The sequence below is a fragment of the Haliaeetus albicilla genome, chromosome 10 (assembly GCF_947461875.1).
Source record: "Haliaeetus albicilla chromosome 10, bHalAlb1.1, whole genome shotgun sequence".
In the NCBI taxonomy this organism is placed as follows: Eukaryota; Metazoa; Chordata; class Aves; order Accipitriformes; family Accipitridae; genus Haliaeetus; species Haliaeetus albicilla.
The window spans coordinates 20,197,213-20,223,037 of NC_091492.1; the positions used below are offsets into that span (position 1 = coordinate 20,197,213).

The following is a 25,825-nucleotide window of genomic DNA, read 5'->3' on the forward strand; positions in this document are numbered from 1 at the left end:
ACATTCTGTAGATCTGCTGTCATCATTCAGCATCTCTGCTCACAGTAGCTGTTGGCCTTCTCCTTACCACTCTGGCTAGCTTTTTGAGAAATTCACTTGTTTAACATAAACAGAACAAGGACATTCTAGTGCGAAAGGCCAGGCTATAAAGTTCTTTACTTAAAATACTTGGACAGTGTTAATTTACAAAACTTGTCCAACAAAGTGAGAAGAAAGAGATACCAGATCCTAAACATCAGACTATTATTTGAGGCATAGATGCAAAGCAATTTAAAGAACATGTCTTGTTAATAAGACTGGAAGAACAGAAGGCCTGGCCTTAAAAGGTGTGTAAAAGGTGTTTGGTATTGATGATGGGAATTTTACTAGTATCTCTTTTCTGCAGTAGTCTTAACTGTTTTGGGGGTTCTTCTGGGTTTTTTGTTTAGTGTTTTTTTTTTTGTTTGGGTTGGGTTTTTTTTAATCATCCCTACTAATTACTTAATTGCATCAGCAGTAGTGTAAAGACTTAAGTGTATGTTAAAATACCGATGTCAGGCCCAGTTCCTTGCATAAACAGAGCTTTGTTATTGTTACCTCCAGTCAATAGTAAGAAAATTTAGTAAGTAATGCCTTTAAAGACACAGCATACTAGGAAGAAAATGAGAGAAAATAATAATATAGTTGGGCTTTCAGTTAGTTAAATGGCCACTCTAATTAAACAAAGCTCTCTTTTTTAGAAACACTGTTTATCAATCAACTTCATTTAGAAAGGAAGGGACTGATTCTATCAAGGACTTGCTGAGGGGAGAAGAGCAAGGCTTTATGAAACAGAATGTGACAAAAAAAATAGCATTTTCTACTTCTGTACTAGAGGAGGGAAAAAGAAATCTCATGTATCAAGAAGTCATGTTAGAACCTAGCTTTTTCTCATACTCCTCCCCTCCACATCCACAAAAAAGATGTAGAAATAAATAAAATACAACTAAATACCATAGTTAAACTTTTGACAACATAAGCAGAAGAGTTAGCATTTATGATCATCTCGGCAGTTTGGTTATACTTGTTCAGAAATTAAAATGAATGCATAGTAAAAAGAAAGCCGATTTTTTTTTTTTCCCCTGTATCACAAATATTAGTTGCTTTTAGAAACTATTTCCATTGCTTAACACAGTGAAATTACTGAGTTGTTCCTGTGCTGACAAAGATACCAAATCACTGGAAAAGCTGCAAGAGCCATACTTAAAAGCGTGGCCACTTGCTAATAGTTTAGAGAAGTATAATCAATATACATATGAGTCAGTGGCCACAGCTTTATTAATTTCTTTTTTTAAATAATGCTTGCTATAGAAGTTTAAAGAAGGTCTGATAACTGGTGATTGAACTATACGCTTCCTATATGGAAAAATTGAACATGGTTTTAAATGCTACACTAGCACTTGGCAGCAACAATACATTTGCAAGCATAGAGATTACCTTCATTTCAGTTTCATATTACTGCCATTTGATGATTGCTTGGGGGGTTGGGTTGTGGGTTGGTTTTGGGTTTTTTTTTTCCTTTTCCAATCTGCAAATACAAATCAGATGTCTAGCCTGAAACCTGTTCCAAAAATCTTGAAGGGCATAGTGACAAGAAATAAGCTACTCAATTCTCTCAACATGAGTAAATACTTCCTCTGCTTAATCAGCTCTAAATAAAAAATCATTTTTAGACAGGAACACTTTTTTATAATGTATCTTAACATATTATTGTGGTTTAAAAAATAATTTTCAAAATTTTTCTTTTGTGTATAATTGAATTTTAGTTTCCATACAAAAAGAGCTAGACACAAATAGCAAATCAGTTATTCTACATTAATGTTATAACAATTAAGGAAAAAAATCCAAACATAATTGCATACTTAAATGAATGTTGATACAGTATGTTCTCCCAGCTAATATATTAAACCTGAAAGCTATATTTAGTTGGAAAATAGGTTTTTAAGGGTTACCAATTAAGGCAAATAAACCTCTCAAAATAAAACACTAAGGCAAAGCCAAATGAAAATTTTATAAATCCTGTCTGGATTACTGACCTTAAATATTTAAGCCAGTAATCTTAAAAAAATGAAACAAAAACTCAAAAAACCCTGACAGTATAAATGATCTTCTTTCTTTTATGTAACATTCACTATTTCAAAATTAGCATAGTAAATATTTTCTTTGCCAAGAAAATAAAATATTTTAAGACATTTTACCAAAATTTGAGTGGAGTATGGAAGTGCTACCTCATGACAAAATTAGTCCTGGAATTACTAAGCTGTTTAGCTTGACATAGTATGATTTAAAATTCTTTAAAAAGAAAACAAACAAAAATCCACAACAAAAAAACTCAACACACCCCACTTACAGAAGTGGCAGTCTGGATAGCAGCTATATAAATGCCTTTAAGCAAGACTCCTAAAAGTGAATCTTACTGCCTCTTAGCCAACATTCAGGCTTTTTCTTCAAAACACACCAAAAAAACCCAAATCCACTACTTAGTACAGAACTACAAAACTGCTCTATCCATCAGTGCTCAAGCCAAGAGCATCTGGATTAGTCTTGATCTTGCATCTCCTGGAAGGTGTAACACATCTGGATTCACCATTTATAGCTTCTCTGCAAACATGCATGCCAATGACCAGGATGGAGTATCTTTTTAAATTTTGTTGTATTTGTTCACCCTTTACCAGTTAGAGCAAGCTAGGCTCTGTTCAGACTATGAAAAAGGATTACATAATTGCAAGGCAGATTCTCTATCTGGGTGTCTACATAAAGTACACTTTTTTCCTTCCCCCTGCCCTGAAGTTTGTGTGGCTCTTTGTTTTCTTGTTTTTCAGCAGGATCCAACTGATGTCTTTAGGCTTTTCTAATCTCCACCTTGAATTGGCTCTTTTATTTGGTTTCCCCTCTTCCCATCCTTGCTTCCTACAGGAAACACTTTCTAATTCACTTGAAGAAACAAGGGATCAAACTGCATGAGGACACCTAGATATGAAATTCAAATGATATTACAGAAAACACTTGAAACAACACAATTTTAAAGTAATTTGTGCTGTATGCTATTAATTTAAAGGTTTTCTGAAAAACAGTACTTTTTTCTGCTTAGGTCTTTGCAATAGTCAATCTGCACAAGCTGGTAAACTTCTGGACTGGAACTATGCAAACGCAGCTTCTTGTTCTTTATTTGGCCCCTCTGCTTTTCCTCCCTGCCTCCCGCCCTCCCCGTCCCACTGTGCTGAGCCTTCTTTCTCCCTTAACATCTTTCAGCAAGTGTGTCCTCTGCCCAAATCCCCAGGCTAACATTTCTCTGTATAGACAGCGGAATACTTAGGGCTGCAAATAGGTGTAAACAATGCAGCTGAAATGACAAGAAACAGGCAGTTGGTCATTTCTGTCCTTTCCTGTATCCATCATCCATACTGTGCTCTGTTGTATACTCATCTAATAAAGGTCCCATTTCTTCCCCACTAGAAAAAAAAAAAAAAGCTAGTCAAAGTTAGACTTAATCTAGTTATATGATGAGGCCTTGTTCATTTTTTTTCCCAAGTCTGTTTTTAAAAAGTGCTCCTACTGTGGTGGCTTACCTATCCCACTGTCAAGTTTTAGATTTAAATCTATTCTAATACTGTTGATCTAACATTTAATCTCTTATGCTTTGCAGTTTAGGAAAGAGTTTACCTTGGATTTCATGGCTTCCTACAGCAATGAGATTTCTAACATGTACAACTGTAGTTAACCATTTTTAAGGTATTATGTTGGGCTGTATTCAGCAAATCAGGATGACCTTCTACTAATCCTCTTACATTTTGTTACTCATTGCATCTCCATTACATAAAGCTGGAGATTAGAAAATCCAGTGTGTAGATTTACTATAAATCATAACTGGTTTGTGTACATAAAGCAGTTAAGTCTGCTTTGTCAGACACATTCCATGTAGAATTTTAAGCCATTTGCATTCATTCATTTTAAAAGTTCTGTGATAACCCTCTAGTTGATAAATTCTCTTGCTGGGAAGCTCAGAGATTATTCTGATCTTTGCTAGAAAATTTGTACATCTTTACAGGTAGTTTTTTACCTGGAGCTTCAGCTTAACTTCTAGAGAATCACAGTAGTAACTAATAAGAAAGTGTTGGAGAACGACTGTACTTTGTATTTCTCTATATATTTAAAACTTATGCGTTAACAGGTCATTCTTAATTAAGGCAGCATCCTGCCAAACAGAGCATTGACGGTTTACAGAAGCACAAAAAATACTGAATGCTGGAGTCTAGCTTAGTATGGAGGAGAGCAGCTCAAAAACCTGTCTTCTTGCCAGTGCAACTCGAGATGTTCTTGAGATGTACATCTCAGACTCAATGTTTTTTTACTGTCTCCTAAGCACGGAACAAAATGTTGCATTTTGCAGCATGTCCAACATGGATTTGTGTGACAAGAACTCTAGCCTACATTGTACACAGAACTCTTAGAATATTCCTGTTGATAAAAGGCATTCTGAAAATCATACTAGTATAAATTGTTTGGTAAGGTTGTGTTCAAACTCCTCCTTTCCTAGTATTCTGTATATTAAATATATTTTGTCAGGCCATATGGAGATAGGAATAAAAAGCAGTTTACAATTCTAATTCTTCTCATAAGCTTATGGGCTCCTGCAGTGAGATGTTGAGGTTGAGTAAGGCGATAAGGCAGAATCTGAAATGTATTGGAAGAGAATGGGAATCTAGTTTTAGAAATGGGCGTTATGAATGAAATAGAGAAAGATCCAGACTGAGCAGTAGATTAGAAGGAAAAGGTTGGAACAGTGAGGAAAGGTGAAGAGAATGTTCTCCATCTGGGGTTGTCAACAGTTAAAGGATACTATGATCATTATCTTCTAGTGGATTCACTCACTGTGTTCATAAATTCTGTGCCAGCAAGACATCTATTGAGAAGACCAGTGATAGACTGCTGGTGTGTAAATCCTTAGGTATCTATGACCAGCTAAGGTATGAAACTTCCTGTTTGCCTCTGAGAGCCACAGAACACCTTGTAACCAATTCAAAGTAAGCTCAACTAGTTGCACCACTGCAAAAAGATTCCCATTTAAGAATTAGAAGAGGTTAGAAATTTATTCTGTGAATGCAGGTAGCATGTCTACACCATGGTGCAGACACTCACAACGGTCAGTAGCAGAACTGGAAGGAGGTAGGCGTGCCCTTGTGACGCTGGCAAAAATACACTTAGGCACTTCTGCACTGCTTTCCACTGCACAGCATGTGTCCTCTAGCTCCAAGGTTCACGCTTAATACTTACTGTGTTCTCATGTATATATAATACTCATCTATCTACTTGCGTGAGAGAAGGGGGTAAACATGACTTAAGTGAGTTGGTTTCACCATGATACATAAATGCAGAGTGTGACACCATAAGCATGACATGAACAGGGATATTTATTACTGTACCAAATAACTGCAGGGCTTATGCTGTGACTCTGCAGGCACATTCAGTCTGTCTATATCACTATAAACATAATGTGCACAGGAAAACTATACTCCTCCTAACATTTCATACAGCCTTATCTTATCAGTTAATAAAAAAAAAAGTACTTCTTGGTAAACTTGGCATTGAACCTGAAATTATTAGAAGTAAGCCTGTCTTATGGCTTGAAATGGTAACTTGCAAGGCAACCCACCATGTCCTTGACAGTTTGCCATTGCAAACGTGGCTCTGCCATTATGACTGTTTTTGATCACAAACCAACAGAATTAGCTGGTTGCTCCACAGCAGAGAAGACTGAGGGTTAATTATAGCCTGGCAGCTTTTTTTTTTTTCCTAGGGAAAGTTGACACTGTACTACTTGCTGGTCATGTGGAGTCAAAAACGGGCTAAATATACTGCACTAACCCATGTGACGTAGCTGCAGGGATTCTTCACATAAATGCAGCTGATAGGTCTACCTGGAGTTGACAAAAGAAGGCCTATATCTGAGGAAGCGTGTGCTGCAGTCTTATCCATAATGTTCGTTGAGGTTTACTGATCCTCATCAGCTCACTAGCTCTGTAAATACAGCAATTGACTCACCTGTCCTCTAAAACACATGAATTCCCAGGTGGATGCAGCAATACTACCAAACCTAGACAGTTGATACAATCTGCCATACAATTATATCAAAATTCTTTTTGCAAAGCATATGAAAAAAACCCACTCTGTGCTACTTACTATAGCGACACTGCAAACAATCATGCATTATAGAATATTTTGGGGGATCTACTCTTCTAAAACCAGTACATCTTCTAGGTTAAGTCCCAGTGCCCATACATCCTACTTCAGTTCAGAAGTAGTAAAGGATACACAGGCTAAACTTTTAATTGGATAGTGCTAAAAAAATGAAGTAGCTTGACTCCTGTAGGAAGAGATCCTGAAAACCAAATGGTATAACTCCAGTAGCTTTTTGGTCAGCCTGTATCCATAATAGAACTCTAATTTTAAGTTGATGTGCTGCTTTGACCCAAAGTTTTTTTCTTAACCTTTCTTAGGGGAGGAGCCAAGACAAAGAGGTGGTTCATAAAAGTATGAATTTCTGATCAGCTAAATAGGCAGATCTACAGGATGTCAGTTTTCTTGATTTCTATTTCAATTTAATAGTTTTTATTTTAGTGTTATATTCTTTGGGTACAAAACACATTTTAGTATTGCTTAAGGAAGTAAAAACCTTTCTCAAATGTTTATGAAATTATAAGCTAGAAAGGTATTTTTAATGTATGTTTATCTGGTACCTCAAGTTCTATCTTAACTTTAGTGTGCATTGAACAGAATCTTCATGCTATATTACACACTTTGAAAGGCTGTTGCTTTATCTACCACGTTTCACAAACAACAAATATTGTGTGCCCGAGGCAAGCGCATGCTTTGTTCCAGAAGGTGCTGTCTGGAGACATGTTACATGCTATGCATGACAAGTTTTGTCAGGGATTTTATAAAAGTAAATACTAAATAATGTCAGCAGCTTTGTTAGGACATGCAAGAACCTCAGTATCCCTCTATGTATTAAATTAATTAGAAAAATTGCTCAGAATTGTATTTCTCTGCTAAAGTGACAGATAATCCTTACTGTATAAGCTATGTAGACTTTACGGTACAGAGAGTGTTGCTTAAAAGAGCTAATTAACTCCTCTGCTCTCTGGAGGGTGTCAGTGTGTTTGTTGTCTGCTCCTTTGAAAGCCTGAGCTTTAAAGAGGATTGCTAGTAAAAGTTAATTTGTTTCATCCCAAGGTGGTTTTCTGCCTGTCTCCCTGGATTCATTAGATCTTTCTTTAAATGTCACTTGTTTGCTGGTTCTACCATAGTTGCTGGGAAAAATGTTCTTTTCTTAATCTCCTATTATTTGACAAGAATTTGTACTTTATCTATTCCTTTCCTCCAAAATGGCAGTGGACATTTTCATTGAAACCCAGATAATGCTTTCCACTTCCTGTTTAAACACATGTAACTTTATGCTTTAAACAATTAAGCATAAGAAGTCATCCAAAGACATAAGTTGAACTGCTTGAATTTCAGGAAGAAGTAAGAACAGACTCTTTCATTCTCCCAGGAGTCAGCCCTAAGCAGGGCTTAGAAATCATGCTGGCAAAGCAAATCTGTGGCTCTATCCAGAAGGCACAAATTCGCCAGTTTCCAGAGTAATTTTGTTTACTGCACTAAAGCCTTATTTACTAAAACTTGCAGCTCTGTCTTGGGCAGGGAAAAAAAAACAACAAACCCAACCCAGTATACTGTTGTAAGCATAGTCACTAATCACAACTGAAGAAACACGCATGTGTTGGTTAAAGTAATAAATACACTATTCTACATTCATTTTTCCTCCAGGAAACACAGTTCAGTGGAATACTGGAATACTCCACTTCCTCCTTGGTTTCTCACATTGCCTTGGTCTGACAGAGCCACCTATACCAAGATAATACTTAGTTATCTGACACTTCAGACTGTGTGTGGCCTGACTGCAGATCAGTACCTTGGGCAAAAGGTACAGATAGTCTGGAGAAGTAAAGGGGAAGCTAACAGCTGTTTACAGCAACAGTTTCCTTTGTTTAAAGGCTAGGAAAAAGAAAGGCTTTATTTACCAGTACTCTTTTGCCTACCTTGTTCAGTAGAGGTGCTGTCAAGGGGCATAAACACTTTTAATTTGACCACAGTAAGTAAAGCAGATTGAGAAAATTGCAGAAGGAATGTTCTAAACTAACACAAATACTAAAATGAAAGTCATGTAGTATAAAATTTGTGATGGTACAACTAGGTAGACATCCAAAATATTAACCATTACCTTTATGGCTCTGGCTGCTAACTGAAAAGTAACTAAATATACAGGATAAGTGATATTGTTTTTAATAGGCACTCTGATAATTTATAAATAGTTACTTATGTCAACATATGTAGTAGTTGTGAATGAAACTGGGTATTTAAAGTTAGTGCTATTAAAAGAAAACTGAAAGTCACTTCCTGGTTGAGTGAACTGTAACTTCTTGGTTTAGTCCAGTCAGTAGTTATGTCTGTCTTCTTCTCTGACACAGACAGTTTTATCTCTGACCTGGAATACCAGCCATCAGGTTCAACAGAGAAATGGACTCAACATTCAGCACTCATGTCCAACTCCTATGTGGAAAATCTAGAGGGTGAGTCTGCTTACTGAAATGCTTCAATGTTTGAAATTGGAGCACGAAGGAAAGGGGAAAGTGTTTTAATAGTCTTAAGATCTACAAGTGAAAAGTGCTATGTAATACTTAAGTATTGCTATAATTGGACACCTGTGTATTCTGAAATAGTTGGAAATTCAGAAGTTGTGAACCAGGTGTACACTCATTCAGTAAAAACCTCCACTTAAAATATATATAGCTGCCACAGAACTTCCTGAGTGCTGTAGGATCTAGTAAAACAACAGAGGAGGATATGAAAATCTTAAGCCAAGTATGGGCAAGATTGTAGAGTGGCCAGATTAGTTAACTATAAGAAATATAGAATGTTTCTCCTTTTTTAAAAGATGAAGCAATGTCAATTTAAATAGGTGGAACACAGTGGCATGCACTACTGATCTAAGTGTTAGGAATACAGATTCGTAAATAGATTTCTAGTTGAATGTGCACTATAATTGGGAAAGATGGTCTGGATTTATTTTAAGGTGCTTTCAGCTTATTTCACATATAAACAAGATAATTATGCACTGTGGCTTTTAAATAGTAACAATATTAGAAATTGACACATGGTATATTGGTCATGTTTGTGTTTTTTCATAAGTGTTTTTAACTTTATTACAAACATGCCTAAAATGCCAAAGAACTATACTGTTGTCCCCCCCAATATACACACACACATACATATATATGAACACATATAACACATTTTACTTGCCCCATAGGTATTTGAAGGGGAATAGCTGTAAGTGTTCAGTAGATGTGGGATTGTTAACAGTAAAGTAACCAAGCTCCATGTGTAGCCTTAATAAAACTCTCACACATTTAGTGTGTAGACTGATCTTAAGTTTGCCCATGAAAGGAAAATAAATCATGAAATTGGTCTTTTACCATATTTCAAAAAACTTAGTTCTGCTTTTCTTACATATCAAAATGTTATTAGTAAGTTAAGTAGCTACTATTCAGAATGGCAAAACTAGGGAAAGGACTTTCTACACCAAGTTGACATTTCTGTATCTTGAAACAGCAAATCAATTCATAAAATACCAGTTATGGCTTAGATTATTTCTGTGTTCTAGACTATGTGCTGTGGAATTCACAATCTGGTAGGTACAGAATAAGTGTTGAAGAGCAGGAGATCTTGAAAAATGAAAATTGAGTTTAATAATAAAATAACCCCCGATTACCAGTATCCTAATTAAAGAGCGACGCACAGGTTTGCAAGCCTTAGAATTATGAAACATATGCTGACAGGTCCCTTTTAAAAGGGCACATAAACAGCAAACCAGACCCAGAGAGAAATATGCTTACACACAAATGCTAGCATCTGAGAAATGCAATTGAGAAACATGGCATTTTTTAAAAATAAAATAATGGCTATTTTAGGTATTTGCTGTAAGAAAGATAGTCAGTGTAGTACTAATGCAAGAGATACGTTTACACAGGCAAGTAAGTAGAATGGTTCTGTACCTTGAAGAATGCTTAGTGTCAAACCAGACAAGCTAACTATATCAGCTAGTAGTACAGAATGCTTACAGTTTTAACTTTCAGGCTTAAATTAGGAAGAGTATAGCTTCTAAATTATACTGCTGAACAGGAGAGCAACCATAACTATAGTGTGCTGCAGATCAGACAATCTACAAAGGCAGGAAATACACTAATGGAATACTTGAGTCATCCTTTATAGAATGGGTAAGCGTGATGACTGCTTCATGGAGCACTAAGTCATGGGAAGAACCCACAAGGGGAAACATCTCTTTATTTGGCCCAAAGGAGCATACAGGAACTGCTTAAAAAAAAAAAATTTTAAAAAATCTATCTTTGTTTTGTAGCAGTTTCAGCATTACAGGCTGTGACAAAATTCAAAAGGGGAACTGTAGGAAAACAATAAAACTTACTTAAGAAAAAATAGGTGGTCAAAAGGGTAATATAGTTGCAAGCAGTCTGCAAACTATTTATGAAAGTTCAGATTAAGTGTACAACTACTGTGCAGTGAGAGAGACTACAAGCTGCTTCCAAATGCAGAAAACAGAAAAGAACATGAAAATTATTAGGCTAAATGTGAAGCCTGGCCAATACGTGACAAATCAGGAACTCAGTTAAAATTAGATAAATTAACTTTGAAAATTTTTTGTATTGATGTTCATAAGTTGAGGAACTAGAGATTCTCATGCCGAAGTCCTTTGAAAAAGGGACACGTTGCAGGACCTGTCTCGAGTTGAAGTGTCAGTAAAAAGGTTTCAGAACAGATGAACAGACAGTGACAATTCACCTCAACTAGATGACATGACAGACAACAGCTCTGGAAGAGTAAGCAACAGTTGAATTATTAACTGTAATGTATAACCTTTTGCTTAAATCTGATTCAGTGCCAGCAGACTGGAAGTTGGTAAATGTGACATGGCTGCTGCTCAGTTCTTCAGAGTAGTGAAAAACAAAAACTGTCTAGAAACCTCTACAGGAAGACTTTGTGATTAAAGAAAATCAGTTAAAGGAGTGGAAATTAGGGTAAAGGAAGGAAAAAAACCTGCCCCTAATTCCATACATACAGTGACAAGCTCTCCAAACTATTCTCGTTTAAAGCTGTCTTGAATTTGAAATGGACAATTCTATGAAAGCTTGCTCAGTAGCGTTAAAAGTAATCTTAAAAGGGTGAATAAATGCTAGGAATATTTAGGAAACCAGCAGAGAATGAACAATACTATATAGATCTGTTATGTGCCCACATCTTGTCCCAGGTGTCACAAAAGAATTAGATGCATACATGTTGTTTTGTGGGGTGATTTGGTTAAGGACAACTAGCATGACCAAAGACTTGGAACAGAAGTTATGCTGAATCAGCTAGGACTCGCCAGCCAGAAAAATGAATGAGAATATGCTAAGTATAATAAAATGAATGGATGGCACAGAAAAGGTAATGGAAAATACTTCTTGGGAGAGAAAATAACAAAAGTGTCCAGCAAGTAATCATGCAGCAAGTTCAACACATATAAAAAGCATTGCTACAGCTATACATAGTTAAGTTTTGGAACTTACTGTCTCAGAATGTTGCGGATGACAGAATTTTGCACAGATCTTAAAGACGCTGGGGAAAAAAATCCACATGGGACCATTCAGCACAGAAGACACTGTCTCTGGCTCAGGAATTCCCTAGGACAAACACATTTTGGAGGCTGGTGGAACATCCTGGCGAAGCATCATGATGTATTTTCCCTAGGTCTCTACTATTGCCCATTACATACCTAATGGTTTGTAATCTGAACTGGTTTGCTTGTAGTTCTCCATGGAGGTTTTCAAGCAGTGTTTTTGACCTACAAAAACCTAAAATGCTTGGTAACTGCCTGTCAGAGAGATTCTTTTGTCCTGTAGAAAGTAGAGATGCTGATTATAGATCACCAGCTTCCTGCAAGGGAAAAGAGGTCACTTGCACTATTCCCAGAAACACCTTTAGGTTCAGGAATTGCTTACATTTTCCTTTGTGCTCCAGTACAAAATACTTGTCTCCTAGCATTCACAGAGATAGGGGGAATTAAGTACAGAGCAGTTTTGAAACATGCTAGTATTTGGTTGTCATTTGATTTTAAAAGATAATACCTTTACTTTTGATGTTAGAACTTCAAACACCTATCTTGGAGATCATGCTACGTCTAAATGTGTTTTTCATCTAATATAAAATAATCTAATATAAAATATTCAGTAAGGTGGTACAGGTATACAAGTTGACTGACTAATTATGGATCGGTCTTACACTGAGAGAATAAAAATAAAGGTGACATTGTAGAATTGATTAAACAAACCAGTGGGAAAAAAGCATAGATCTTAAGAACATATCAAAGCACCAGTTCCTCTTTTAAGAACTTGTTACTCTAAATTTGTAGGGTTTTTTTATTTATTTATCCAAAACACTCAGCAACTTACTATTAAAAGCATCAGCTTCCATGATGTTGACATGCTTCATAACAAGAACTTTGTTCTGTTCAAACTGGCTAACATGGATAACTTTTTGTAGGTGAGAATTTCTCCTGAGAGGTTGGTCAGTACTGCTCACAGGATGCATCTCTATTGGAACAGCTGATAAGATTACTACCCCTGGCTGTATGTGTCACTCACCACACAAATGGCTGAGCTGTTCAACCTAATTTTAGTTTATCTTAAAACTCTGGATTGCAAATTGCAACAGTTTTAAGAGATCTTTATGAACAGTCTGGCTGTTCATGCAGCAAACAGCTGGAGAAATAACTTTATCAGCTGTCCCAGTGTAAGTCTTCAGTGACCAAGAGGCAAAGCCCTCAGCCTAAAAAGATGGGGGGGGCAGGCAGGAAGAGGCCTCCAAGGAGCTGTGGCCCACTTTTCTGTCAATCTCGGTGGCTCAGCTGTCTTTCATGTGTGCAGTCAGTAGGGACTTACTTAAAAAAACAAACAGAACACTATGTGAAATCAAAACAGTGGGAACAATCCAGTAAAACAGAATAAGTGGTTGCTCTTATTTTACAAGCTTGACAGCAGATCTGAAAGTCAGAGCTAGTTATCTTCTACTCTGGTCCACTGGTATTGACAATAGTATGCTGCTTAATTTTTTTTTTTTTTTTTTTGAAAGGTTACAGGGGCTTGAGCCTCCAGATGACTTTCAGTGCTTTTTCAGTGTAGCATGTTCATGCTTTTTTGATGCAGCACAGAGGGGGAAGAACAAAACAAAAACCACAAAAAATTTTGCAGTACAATACTACAGTATTGCCAGTATTGACAGGTCCAATCTAATCTGTCTGTAGCAGAAGGTTGGCTCCCCACCATGTTAAATTTTGTTCTGCACAATCTATTTTTAACTCTTAGTATAAATTTACCAGCCAGCTTATACTATGTATAAATATCAAGGAAGAAAAAGGTGAAACTATTGCAAATAAAGTAAGAGCTGAAATTCTGAAATCTGGGATAACTGCCAAAGAGATCAATTAAATAGACATAGAAAAGTTGTTAAAATAACTTAATTTTGCAGCCAAATTTAAAAAAAAAAAAAAGCAAAGCTGTATTGCATTTTGATCCATGCCATATTTGACAAACAAGTTCTCAAAATGCAGTTATCAATTTTGTAGTGAAAGAATCTGACACATTTCTATACAGTGTAGTATGTGCCACCCCTCCCTCTTTTGATCTGATCCAGTCATTATTTCAAGATTAGCAACCTGGATTTGTTAGCATGTAAAACATTTGATAACACTTTTGATGTTATCCACTCAATTGACACTGATCATCCAAAACAATTTTAGGTGATCAGTGGGTACTAAATGAGTACTAAATATTAGCTAGACCTTTGTAATTATTTAGTATGTAAAATATTTCTGGTTCCTCATCTACTGACAGCAGAGGCCCAGGGTATGGGATTAGCAGTCAGAACACCTGGCACCAAACATACTAAACAGGCAGTGATTTAACTGGGGGGGGGGGCAGGGAAGAGGGAAGTAGACTGAAAGAGTCAAGGTCCTACTCACATAACTGTTCACCTCCATCTTAAGTCTCATGATCTTGCCTCTTTGAAGAGAGCCAACAGAAGTACAAACGAGACAACACAAATGAACCTGGCAGACAGACCACAGAGAACCTTAACAACATACTTGAGATCTGTATTAATGACTCCTGAGCAAGCTCTGCAGCCTTCCCCTAGAAACTTGTGCTGAAGAAAGAAAGGAAATTTTATAAAAAAATAAGTGCATATATTAAAAAAAGCCATGCATCTTGGTTTTCCAGTATTTAGTTGGTAACTGGGTGGCTTTTAAGGTTAAACAAAAGGGCATATGAAAACTTCCTAGCTATATTTCTAGGACAGCATAGCCCATGCACCCCATAGTCAAAAACAGGAAAGAAGGGATAAAGTGTTCTCCTGGAAGTATAGAAAAGAAGTTGTCTTTTGTTCATAAAGCATCATCAGTATAGCCTGAGCTCTGTCCTTTCTCAGGACTGTTGAAATTGACTTCCTCTCCCAATTTGTCCCCTGAGAACTTGGATTTTGCTAGACAACATTATAGAAAACCTGTGTTTATGCTGATGAATTAAGTTTTCAGTTTTAATCACAGACCACTAAAGGTTCTGTGATTGACCCTGTGTGGAAGAAGGTAACGTGTCATGCACTCAAATACTAACCTTTAGATTTCTATTTTAGTCTTTAAACTAATATGATTTTCTCCATCACAAATTAATACAAAAAGGAAAACGTCATATGATTTCACCTTCAGTCTTGTGCATTTCTATGCAGGGTTTTAGCTCTTCTTACTGACTACATGATTTACATTTTAAACTTCTTGAATTTATACCACTCCACTGTCAGAAAGACAAGTTAATGATAATGCTGGTAAACACAGGATGTCCTTCAAATAAAGCCAAATGCTTCCCAATTTAGATACATACAGGCATCTCATTATTTGCTGCCATGAAGCCGAGTTGTACATCTCTTCAGTGAGCTGTTCCAAAGGACTTTCAGGCTGCCTAATTTTGGTAAATATTCAATATGGCTTCTTTACAATGCTGTTTTTGGGCTTGAAAAGAGCAGCCTTCTCTAGAAAAGCTGCTTTCCTGGTTTAAATGCCCATTCCTCCATCTGCTAGCCTGCATGCTAGATTGGTACTCCCCACTGTCCCTATTTATCCCTCGCACCGTTCACAAATGCATTGGGCACAGCCAGTCCGGCAGCAGGCCCATGCCTGCTCAAATAGCCTGTTACTGCAGTACTCTCGATACCGCGCTGCCCCGTTGTCTCAAACCTGGCAGCCAGACCATTGCACTGGAAAAGGTTAGAGCACTTCGATCGTAGCTGCTGGCTTCTGCAGGCTGTGCTTTCTTTGAAGCATTTTTACCATCACCTGTACATAATCTAAATCTGCGTACAGTCTTCCGGAGTCTGCAGGCTTCCCCCATCCATTTGTTGCTCACAGATTTCCAGACAGCTGAAATGAGCACTCTTGGAAAGTATAGAATAGGAAGATGTGTTAAGTCAAGAGGCTACAGTCTGTGAAAAAACACCTTTGCCAGACACAATAGAAAAAGGATTCTGGCCTTTTATTTAGGCCTGCATGGCACTCCGACAAAACGCCAATTTAGATACTTCTTATTACAAAAAAACAGAAAAACAACCACCCGAAAAAACACACTTGAATACTGGTTGGGTTTAAAAATTAGGAATCCTAACAAAATCACTGTGGCAAGTGGAACTACTCCACTAGAATTTTCTGTTGGGAAGAAGACAAGGTACTGCATTTCCCTTAGAAATGGTAGATGTTTCTAATGTAAATCAATATAAACCAGATAAATCTGTATTGGCCACATGCTAAAAATGTTGCCAAAAAAAGTTCCCCAACAGCAAAATGAGAAGTATGACAGAGCTATTGCACTGAGCTATAAAAGAGCTTCTTGTAAACAAATCAATGATTATTTAAAAAAAAAAAAAACAACACACCACACGAACTAAGCTGTAACTTTAATTTAATACTCTACATAATGAATTATGCAGAACTTGGCAAATAGAACACCACATGACCAGCTATTGTATTCGAAGTGTAATGTGATTTAAGGAAAATTTAACACCACATGGCTACATGCTGTTCAGTTAAACACCTTTGCCTGTGGGAACTACAAAACATTGCAACAGCATGGACCAGTTTGTTCTGATATTACCAGTACAGATAAATATCATCTATCAAAACTTAAAGGCTGCAATAACATGTATTTTTAACATGCTGTCCTTGCATTCATGCCAGAGCATACCATTGCCATTGATTGACTTTTAGAAAACAAATACCTCCTCCATTGTTACATACAGATATATGACATAAGGTGATTTTAAAGCTTTCCTAAGTAAACTAAAAGAATATGGACAAAACTTGTTTTCAGAGTTGGATTTTATGCACGTTGTACATACTTCAGAGCATTCACAATATTACTGCATTTTCTTTCAGACCCACTTATGCTGCTGCTGCAGCAAAAGGCAATGCTCAGACTGTGGAACACTCTGTAAAGAGCAATGTACACTACCCATAGATTGATTTTGTTATGCTTCTACCAGACAAGAATGGTTAGTAGGAAGCTAGATCCTGCTATGGAAAATTAAGGAAGCATTAAGAAGGGTGGTGAAGTGTATCAATGTTGTTCTGTAAAGTTACCCAATGGAAAACAAAAGAGCAAAAGAGCCTAGCTTCCAAATCTGTTAAGATTTTCCATAGAAGCAGCTTACTAGCAAAACAAAAAGTTCTTATTTTTACTAGGAATGGCCCTTACTCAACAAAAGGATCCCATTAAATGCCTGTTTATAGAAGGTCCAAACAAACTCATGTCAGAGGCTTTTCTGTTAGTATAATTCAGCATATTCAAAGTCTTGCTGACTAAGAGATACTATATACCTACTGCCACTCCATCATGGAAAACAACGTGATTGACTGCCTCTTCTAACTCTTAAATAATGATTTATATTTTGGTTATCATCTAATATTTATCTAAACTTTGTCGTTACTCTTTAATGTGATATTTTTCATCTCCACTTAAAATATTATTCAGTTTTCTTAGTTAAACTTACCATTGCCCATTTTCTAAAATGGACATTTATATCACTTCATTTACTCTTATGCATTAAAACAATTATTTTTGTCATCTTCCAAACTCAATTGTACTGCAATCAATTATCTAGGCTTTAGAGTAACACTCCAAAATTGTCATTTGTTGATAACTTAAGTGCTACTTTGTCATATTCATGGTGGTGTCCCTCACTTGTAAACAGTAATAGTTGACTAATCTTTGCTGAATTTGACACACACACAGACTTAGAAACTGACATGACCTGCATGTTAGTGAAGAATTAACTATAGAAAAGTTGACTGATAACTAAGCAAGATTTTATTACTGTACTTTCAGAAATGCAAGTATTCAGAAAACTGGCCAATTAAATAGATATATAATATTAAAAAGAATATTCTATTAACCCAAATCCAAGTTCTGAGGAAGTTCTGTAAGTAGCTTGAAAGAACCAGGAGTTACTAGAGTTATTTGTGCCTGTAACACTTTTGAACAGAAGAGAGTTCTGTGGGGAAATTTGTCCTAAACTGACCTATACTGTACCTTTCAGTTACCTGGTTGTCATGAACATGTATGTGCTTGTTTTATTCAAGTGTTTTAGGGATTCTCCAACATGGATTATGGTAAGTACAAAGTGTAATACTAAGAGAAACTAGGACTTTTCCCCTCCCCCATTGCTCAACTGTTACTGAAGTTAAGTTCCTCATTCATCCTCTGTTACTTAACTGCATCAAGGCTTAGCACTGAGAAGGGATACACTGATGAGTTCTGCCTTTTGGAAAGCATAAAAACAGTCACTTTTTAATTTTTTTTTATTATTTTTTTTTTTTTTTTTTTAGTGAATGAGATCATAGGAAGAGATATGTCACAGATCTCAGTGTCACATGGAACAACAATGGCCAACCAGTCTGCACGTACCTGTCCTGGATCTCTGGAGACAAGAATATCTGATGGAATCCAGTAACGGATAAGCTTACAGCTAAACATCCATGAAAATATAACAGTTTCTCTGAATATTTCTTCGTCCTCTTCCTCTTTAGACTTACTGTGCTTCCAACTCTGTGGCCTTTATGAACTGGAACAGTGGATCCTTGCAAAGCCCTTTTAGTGGGTTACATTTCTGATGTAGAGACAGAGCATTTTAATTATAGTTCCTCAGATACTGTAAAGAGACTTCTTAAAACGGACACATAGAATCTACACCAGATATTTTAACCGTTTTAAAGTTACAAACAAGCTTTGCTTTTTGCATTTAAATAGAATACTTTTATATTGTATGTGCTTCAGATGTGTGGAGATGTTAGTTTGCTCTTATAATATTCACAGTACTGAATGTGGAAAAAGATTTAATACACATCTTCAGTGTGCTGCTTTCCCTTAGAGATAGTATAGTTTGTAGCGGATGATTTGTAACACCTTTTGGTCATTTTGGAAAGCCTTTAAAGCTTCTATTGTTTAAATTTTTTTTAATACAATCTTCCAGTGGCAAATCATACCTGTCATCTGAAGCCAATGCCACGGAAGCCATTGTGTATACAAATACTGTAGTGTTTTCTTTCTTAGATTCATAGGAAGCAAAGCCAAATGTAGATCTGCACTTGTTTATAAACTGAAAACGTTACTTGATAGGCTGCAAAAAGACCATTCCATCATGAAAGTGTTGGGATAGAAATAACATTCCAAAATTTAACTTTTATAACTTTGTGGATAATCTTCCTGTTCTTTATTAGCACAGGCTCCTTCTTGAAATCGCTTTTTCTTAGAAAGTTACATTTGTAATCAAATTTGAGCAGCAGGATTTTAAAAAACAGCAACATCAAAGCCACGTTAGATAGAGGAAAAATTTTAATATTTGCTGAGGATCTAAGTGTTCCTGTTGTCCCTGCAGAATATGGTTTTGAAATCACCAATTCAGTGGCATTCAAGTTTTCCATGCAATAAATCATTTGATCACATCTGTATCTTTTATATGCTGTATGCCTGACCATGCCACTTGGAAGCCCTAAGGAGATGACAATTACAGTTCCTTAAATTTAAGCTGTTTATAAACATCAGTTTGCTGAAAAGTCATTTACTGTGAATTAGTGATTAGGTAGTATAATTTGCCCATGTTTAATTGTAAATGTGTGAAGTAGAAGCTACCAAAGAAACACACAAGATTCATAGCAGCAGTAAACTGTGCTGTGCTCAAAGGATGCATTTCCCTTACCCGCATAATCCGATCGATACCTTTGAAACAATCTGTTTACATAGTTATTAAAAAATCTCAGGCCTCTATGATTAGAAACCTAGGAGAGGATCTGAAACTGCCTGCTTAGGCCACACACATTTTCCTCCCCCAGAAGACACTGTCGTTTACAAACCTTTCTGATATAGAACATACAGGGTACAACAATCACAGCAAAGATCGATCAGAAATACACTGAACCTCAAACCAAGACGCTAGTTTTAGTTCCTCATTTGGGTGAGTGATGATGCTCTAATGAAAATTAAGAGCAAATACACACAAAAATTTTGAAATATAGAAAGTGTATTTGCACTGAAACTAGTTCAGACAATTGTGGACTTTTTAGTGGTTTAGCACATACAGAACACATGCCTCTCTCTGTAGAAAACTACTATAGACTCTTAAAATTAAGTAAAACAGTCTTAAAGTGGATACCATTACTGAATTATAATACCTGTAAGAGTAAACACAGATTCTACTGATGTTGCATTTTGGCAGACAGTCATGGGGAAAACTTTCCATTGAGCCTTTTGCAGGCAAAACATTACACCTAAATTCAAGTCAGCGCCCAAGCAATATCACTAAAGTAGCTATAATCACATCTTTGTGATAGCTGAATCATGAACTTTTAAAACGACCATACATTAAGCAGGTGAAATTATAACTCTTTATCATGTACTTCCTTTTCAGAGTGCAGCCTAAGGCTACTATCTTGATATTTTGTAGTTATTTCAAACAACTTAATGCAAAGCCACTACGTGCATGCTGGGAATCTTAAGCATCCTTTCTGTGAATGTGTTGTTCAATGGTGCAAATCTTTAAATTTGCAGAAAAAAAATTGGCAGGGCTGTAATCTGAAAAGTGTGATATTGTAATTGTCCCTCAGCGGTGGTGCTTTACTCTGTCCTCTACTCATTTACATTAAAGATACTAGAAAAGGATTCACATGCTCAGAAATACATCTACTTATGTTTTTAACACCTTAAAAAAAAAAAAAAAGAAACCACACAACACTGTAAACTATGTAATTGTCTTCAGACTGTGTGCTGGTGGCAAGGCATGTTCCAGTTTTCATTCATGTATTGGGTCTTTTGCATTAAACCATTGTTTGTAGGACAATTCTAACTTAAAAGCTTTTCATACTGTATGGGATTTATGCTCCTTTATCCTACTGGTACAGACTCTCCTTGCAAGTTCTCCAAGTAGCTGGAATTCACACTGTACCTAAAATATAGGAGCCCAAACAATCCGGAGTTGCTATGCACTAAATTTCCTGATGCCTTTAAATACCTTGATGCCTGTAGACCTAGAGATGCTTTCCTATTTAAAATCAAATTTAAAAAAAAATATATATAGCTTTGGATTCTAAAGCAGTTTTGTATTTGCCTTGTAAAAGCTTCAATACAAGGGTCTTAATTTTATTTTAGCTTGTGTGATAACGTAGGTAAAGACTGTTAATCTTGTATAATTTTAAGTGATATAAAAAGCACACAATCTCTATTGGACTATGCAAATTTAATTAAACAAAAGAACCCGGCAACTGTTGATATTTTGTTGGCATCCACTTCCTTGCCCTTAATTCCTTTCTTCTCCCCGAGTACTTTTCCAAAACTTTTTAATAACCGAGATTATCCTGAAGGCAAGCCTTAATGATGAGGTAGCTTTTCTATAAGGAGGGTCAAAGATCAATGTTAAAAACAAAACATTAAGGAGTAGTATATTAATCTGGGGGGGTGGGGGGTGGGGTGGGGGGTGGTGATTTCTGAAATTACCATGAACTAGCAATCTGAATTTCTGTAGTAAAACTTCTATGTTATCAGGGGAACTGCCATCCTTTTTAAACCAAAGAATGAAAATAACATGACAGTTTTGTTCTGATACAAACAAAGCTTTGAAATTCTATTTTTGATACTCATAATGGATGTCATTCCTTGAGGTTTGGAAATCGTTCAAATTGAAGTTTTATATTTAAAAATGTGGGACAATAAAGATTAAGTTCTAGATGTTTACAGAGCCTTGTATTGTAATTTCATGTACATTTTGTATTTTAAACATTTTTGTAAGTTATGATTGCAGTGCTACTTGCAAAAATAAAGGGAAAAACTTGCATTTAGGCTCTTAAATCATAGTGTTCAAATAAATAAAAAGAATGCAAATGCATTGTCATTTATTTAAAATGCAGACCCAAATGCAGAGTGGGAAGAAACTCCTTATTTGCGATGCAGTGGTAAACGACCATGCTCAGTTGTGAAATATGAAATGAGGGACATTTAATATTCCCCCTAGAAGAGTGGTGATTTTGAAGCAATATGGTAAGAGTTTGGGGCTCAACTGAAAGCCAGCGACAATGAGCCTAAAACATACATAAAGAATCATCAGCAGTGCTTACAGAGTATCAGTTTGCACAGTAGCTAGTGATTTCCTATTTGTAGGTATCATTGTGTCAATTAGATGATCACAAGATTATTTTGAGAAATCATTCCAGAAATTATTATTCAGGGAACACATCATAAACAGTAATTTCCATTCCTAAAAGGATATTATCATAGGCAAGATGCAGTTTCAGAAATAGATGTAAAATTCCTACAAAGTCTAAATTATTTGCCAAATCTTGGCTGATCAAGGAGTACTGAGGGAAGTGCCTTTGGGAATGGTACAGTAGATTCAGGCCTTAAAATCTATATCTCCTCTCAGGGTTATTAGTGCTACTGAAAAGATATTTATCTCCCTTACAGTTTTGTTACAGGGTCTTTACTTATCTGTGGAATCCCTAGGCATATTAAGGTACACAAGTGTTCCAAATTCAACGTTGAAGCAAAAGCTCTGGCCTTTGGTTAGCAATGCACACCTGCCCGAGAGAGAACAGGAGCAGCGATTGCACAATGATCTCGTACTCACGTTGCACAGGGGGAACATGGACCAGCTTAGGGTTAGCCTCTTATTTAGAGTGCATGTCCTGACCCATTACCTTCACCAATGTTTTTTATCTATAAATATAGCAGAAGGGGGTAGCTACAGTGCCAGTAACTGAGTGCAAAGTAATTATATCTGAGTTTCACTAAAAATAGCACAAGTAGTTTGAAAGCTGTTCCACATGTTTTCTCGTATGATTATCCAGTATATAATTAGCATATACCAACGCTAGTAATAATCCATGGGTTGACTGCGTATACTTTGCTGTCAATTCAAGTCTTCTTTCAGATGCAAATGGGCTGAAGGCTGATTCACTAAGATTGATAGGATAAAAGAGATGATAGGATATGCATTCATGCCAGGACGTTTAAAGCTGAGCACGGCTAACCCTGCACACTCACGCCGACACACATTATCTGCTGTATTGCAGAATCGAGTCTTTATTCCAGGCATTGTGAAAACATAACTTCTACCTTGCAAAACACTGTTTTGTAATGTCAGGTAGTTGGAGAGAAGGAGTGTCTTGTTACAGTCAGTTCCTTTAGAAGAGTAATCAGTAGTTTCTGTTCATTTAGGACCCAAACCCAAAGGAAGTACCGGCAGGCATGAAGGCCTTTTAATTTTGTCATTGTAGCTAGTATTTCTTTGAGATACTCCACAGCATTACTTGTGCCATCTGCTTCCGTCTGCTTGTTTCTGGACTTCTATCCCTCTCCCTGCCATCTCTCTCAGCCTAACTCAAAATACCACTGTATGCTTTGAATCTAATGCTTACTCCACTGTAGTGAATCAGGAGAGGATTGAGATCTTTTCCAAATGGTCCCCCCATCTTTTTTTTTTTTTCCCCTTGGCTTTAATTAACTTACAAGAATAATATTCAGGAACTAGTGACTGCTGTAGTGATTGAAGTAATAAGGTATGTGAAAGGCCATTAAGAGCATACTCAGTCCAACTCAGAAAAGAAAAAGGCTCTCTAATATATATTTAAATTCATTGATAGTTTTGCATACAGACTTCTCTGGCAACGGATGTTAACAGTGAACTTTATTCTGCCTACTAAAAAGGATAAGATTTAACACACAGAAAGCACTGTCATTTGCTGAGATTCTCTAAGAAATTAATTATTTTACCTTTGTTACCAGTAACATCTGCTACATGTAAAAGAGAACAGAAGGAAAAAAATTAACCAGACTAAGATAAAGAAGCCCTAAAAATAGGATACTTGCTTTGCAAAGGCTTGTATGCACCATGAATTTTGTTTTTTAGAAAAGATTGATCTGCTGAAGAACTCAAACTATACAAGTTCTCTGAGCTGTTTCTGCAAATTTAGAGTGAAGTTTTTGTTGGTTTATTATTATTATCTTTAAATATTGTCTGGAAACTGAAAAAACAAACAACAACCAAAAAAAACCAAACAAAAACCCAACATACCTCTTCCTTACTGTCATTGTTGTGACATCTGCTGGTAAGAGCTGCAAAAGCGTTTGTAGTCTGTGCTTGCTCCCATTACAAGGGCTCTCCCTCCAAAAAGAAAAAAAAAAAGCATTCTATGATATTTCTCATTTGACACCTTTATTCATAAAAATACCTAGCTGGTGCAATTGACATACATCACAGAGAAATGCATATGGTCGTAGATACAAGAAAACTTCAATAGCTCATGCCTAAATAAGCCAAACGTCAAGCTGCCTGTGCATAGCTCAGCCTGTTTAGCAAGCTGTGCTGCCTTTTGTGTGCACCTAATAATTTAGTCCTGGCCTCTTAATATACTGCAGAAAGAGTTAAACCTTCCATAAAAAAACACTTGGAACACCTCTCATAAACCCAGTCACATATATACAGTGATAATGAAACACAAGCATTTCAGAGAAGAACAATAAAACTGGGTGGGCAAATAAGCAAAGAACAAAAAAATCTTAGAGAGTCACTGTTTGTTTTTTCAGCAAGGTCACGTTTTGGTGCAAGACCATTAATTAACCAACCCAATCTTGTTAGAAGTAGTTCTTGTGACATCTAGAAAATGTGTGTGTGTGTATATATATATCTATATCTATCTATCTTTCTCAAATCAGGGATTTGATGCCCAACGGCCTAAGCCCTTGCAGATTTATTTCAGAAGACGATGTTGCCATTCAACTTTTCTTACAGAAAGATTCACTGTGACAAAGCAAATAAAAAAAGACAAATATATTGATGATAAGCACTTCTGCACGTAGGAGCTCTGTCATCCATAAAGATGAAAGGGAACCAATGAAAGTATAAAAAGTTGGGTCTGGAAGAAATCAAAAAGATGTACAGCACAGAAAATTCCTGAAGGTTGGACAGATTGATTCTCTAGGTAAGAGGGTCTAAAGGGGCTGAAGGGCCTGAAAGTTATACAGGCGAGACAGTCTGAAAGTAATAAAGAGGATTTCTGCTCAGAGAGGTCCTGCCCCTTGCATGAAGTTCAATGCCAACAGATAACTTTCTGATAGTTCATACTGCAAATAACTAACAGTGAGTATTTAAACCCCAGATGCTGTTTGCTGGGTGTTTGCTTTTTGATTTTTTTTCCACCAGCCTTAATAATCAGACTCCACTTTTATTTCTAGTATCAATGCTGTTCCATCTTCCCATGCACTCATTCTCTTTCCTATCCACCTGACCTCCAGTATATGAGAAAAGCTATTGTCAGTCCATTTTCTTCTGTAATTTTTGATTGTGTAATAATTTACAAAGAAAAGCAGTGCACCAAAAAAGGACTCAGACATTGATGAAAATATTGCTTGGGAATGCAGTGTTGGATAATCAGTGGTATCACATGAAATAAGTTGGAGGGAAAAGGGAGCAAGTACTTTTAGGAGTTCTTGTGTCAGTGAAGTGAGGAATGACTAATAACTTGGAAAGGTCCTCTTTTAATAAAAAGCAGAGAAGACAAGGAAGCAGACTGTTGAAAATCCTGATAGTTGGGAAAGCAAACGTTCCTAGAAAACAGGTAGTTTTAAAAAACAATAAGCACCTCTACACCTTAACAACTGTAGCATCTAGTGCCAAACATACAATTCCTATATCAAACAACATACTAGATTTCTGCGAGTAGCAAGAGTAAAGCTAGCATGGCACTTGCTTTAACACTAACATCAGCTTTCAGGATTTATTCTGGTTTTGAGCATTTTTTAGGACAAGGCATGAAAGGTCAGGGTTGCCTTCCTAAATTTAATATAGCTTGGTACAAAACATGAGGTGGATTCTGTCTGCCAAGGTGTCAACAACACTGCAAGAAACATACACAACAGAATAGCCGAGCGTTCTCCGGGTTCTCTCACACGCATCATAAATTTTTCATCACTGCAATAAAAGGATCTGTTTGTAAACATTCCATGAACTCCCTGGTGTATCCACCAGCCAAGTCTTTCTTACAATGTGTTGGAAAAGGACAAGAAAAACTTTTAGAAGTCAGTATGTCACTGTTTTCAAGTAGGAAATTCTG

The 25,825-nt window shown here is 36.5% G+C and overlaps 1 protein-coding gene and 1 long non-coding RNA gene across 5 annotated transcripts in view; one reads left to right on the plus strand and one right to left on the minus strand.

Moving 5' to 3' along the window:
* NFATC3 (nuclear factor of activated T cells 3) overlaps window positions 1-21,599 on the plus strand; it is a 76,878-nt gene extending 55,279 nt beyond the window's left edge. For 2 of the 4 annotated variants that reach the window (XM_069793704.1, XM_069793706.1), the window contains exons 10-11: window positions 8,547-8,648; window positions 18,056-21,599. In XM_069793704.1, coding sequence (XP_069649805.1) covers window positions 8,547-8,648; window positions 18,056-18,180 — 227 coding nt within the window. In that variant the 3' untranslated portion in view covers window positions 18,181-21,599. The remainder of the gene's footprint in view (window positions 1-8,546; window positions 8,649-18,055) is intronic. The other 2 variants (XM_069793705.1, XM_069793707.1) reach the window with 1 other exon arrangement.
* Window positions 9,671-12,013, minus strand: LOC138687273 (uncharacterized). Its single transcript, XR_011326544.1, has 3 exons — window positions 11,906-12,013; window positions 11,700-11,813; window positions 9,671-9,803 (listed from the first exon to the last, which is right to left on the minus strand). It is a non-coding gene; the product is annotated as an uncharacterized lncRNA (long non-coding RNA).
* Window positions 21,600-25,825: the final 4,226 nt, after the last annotated feature.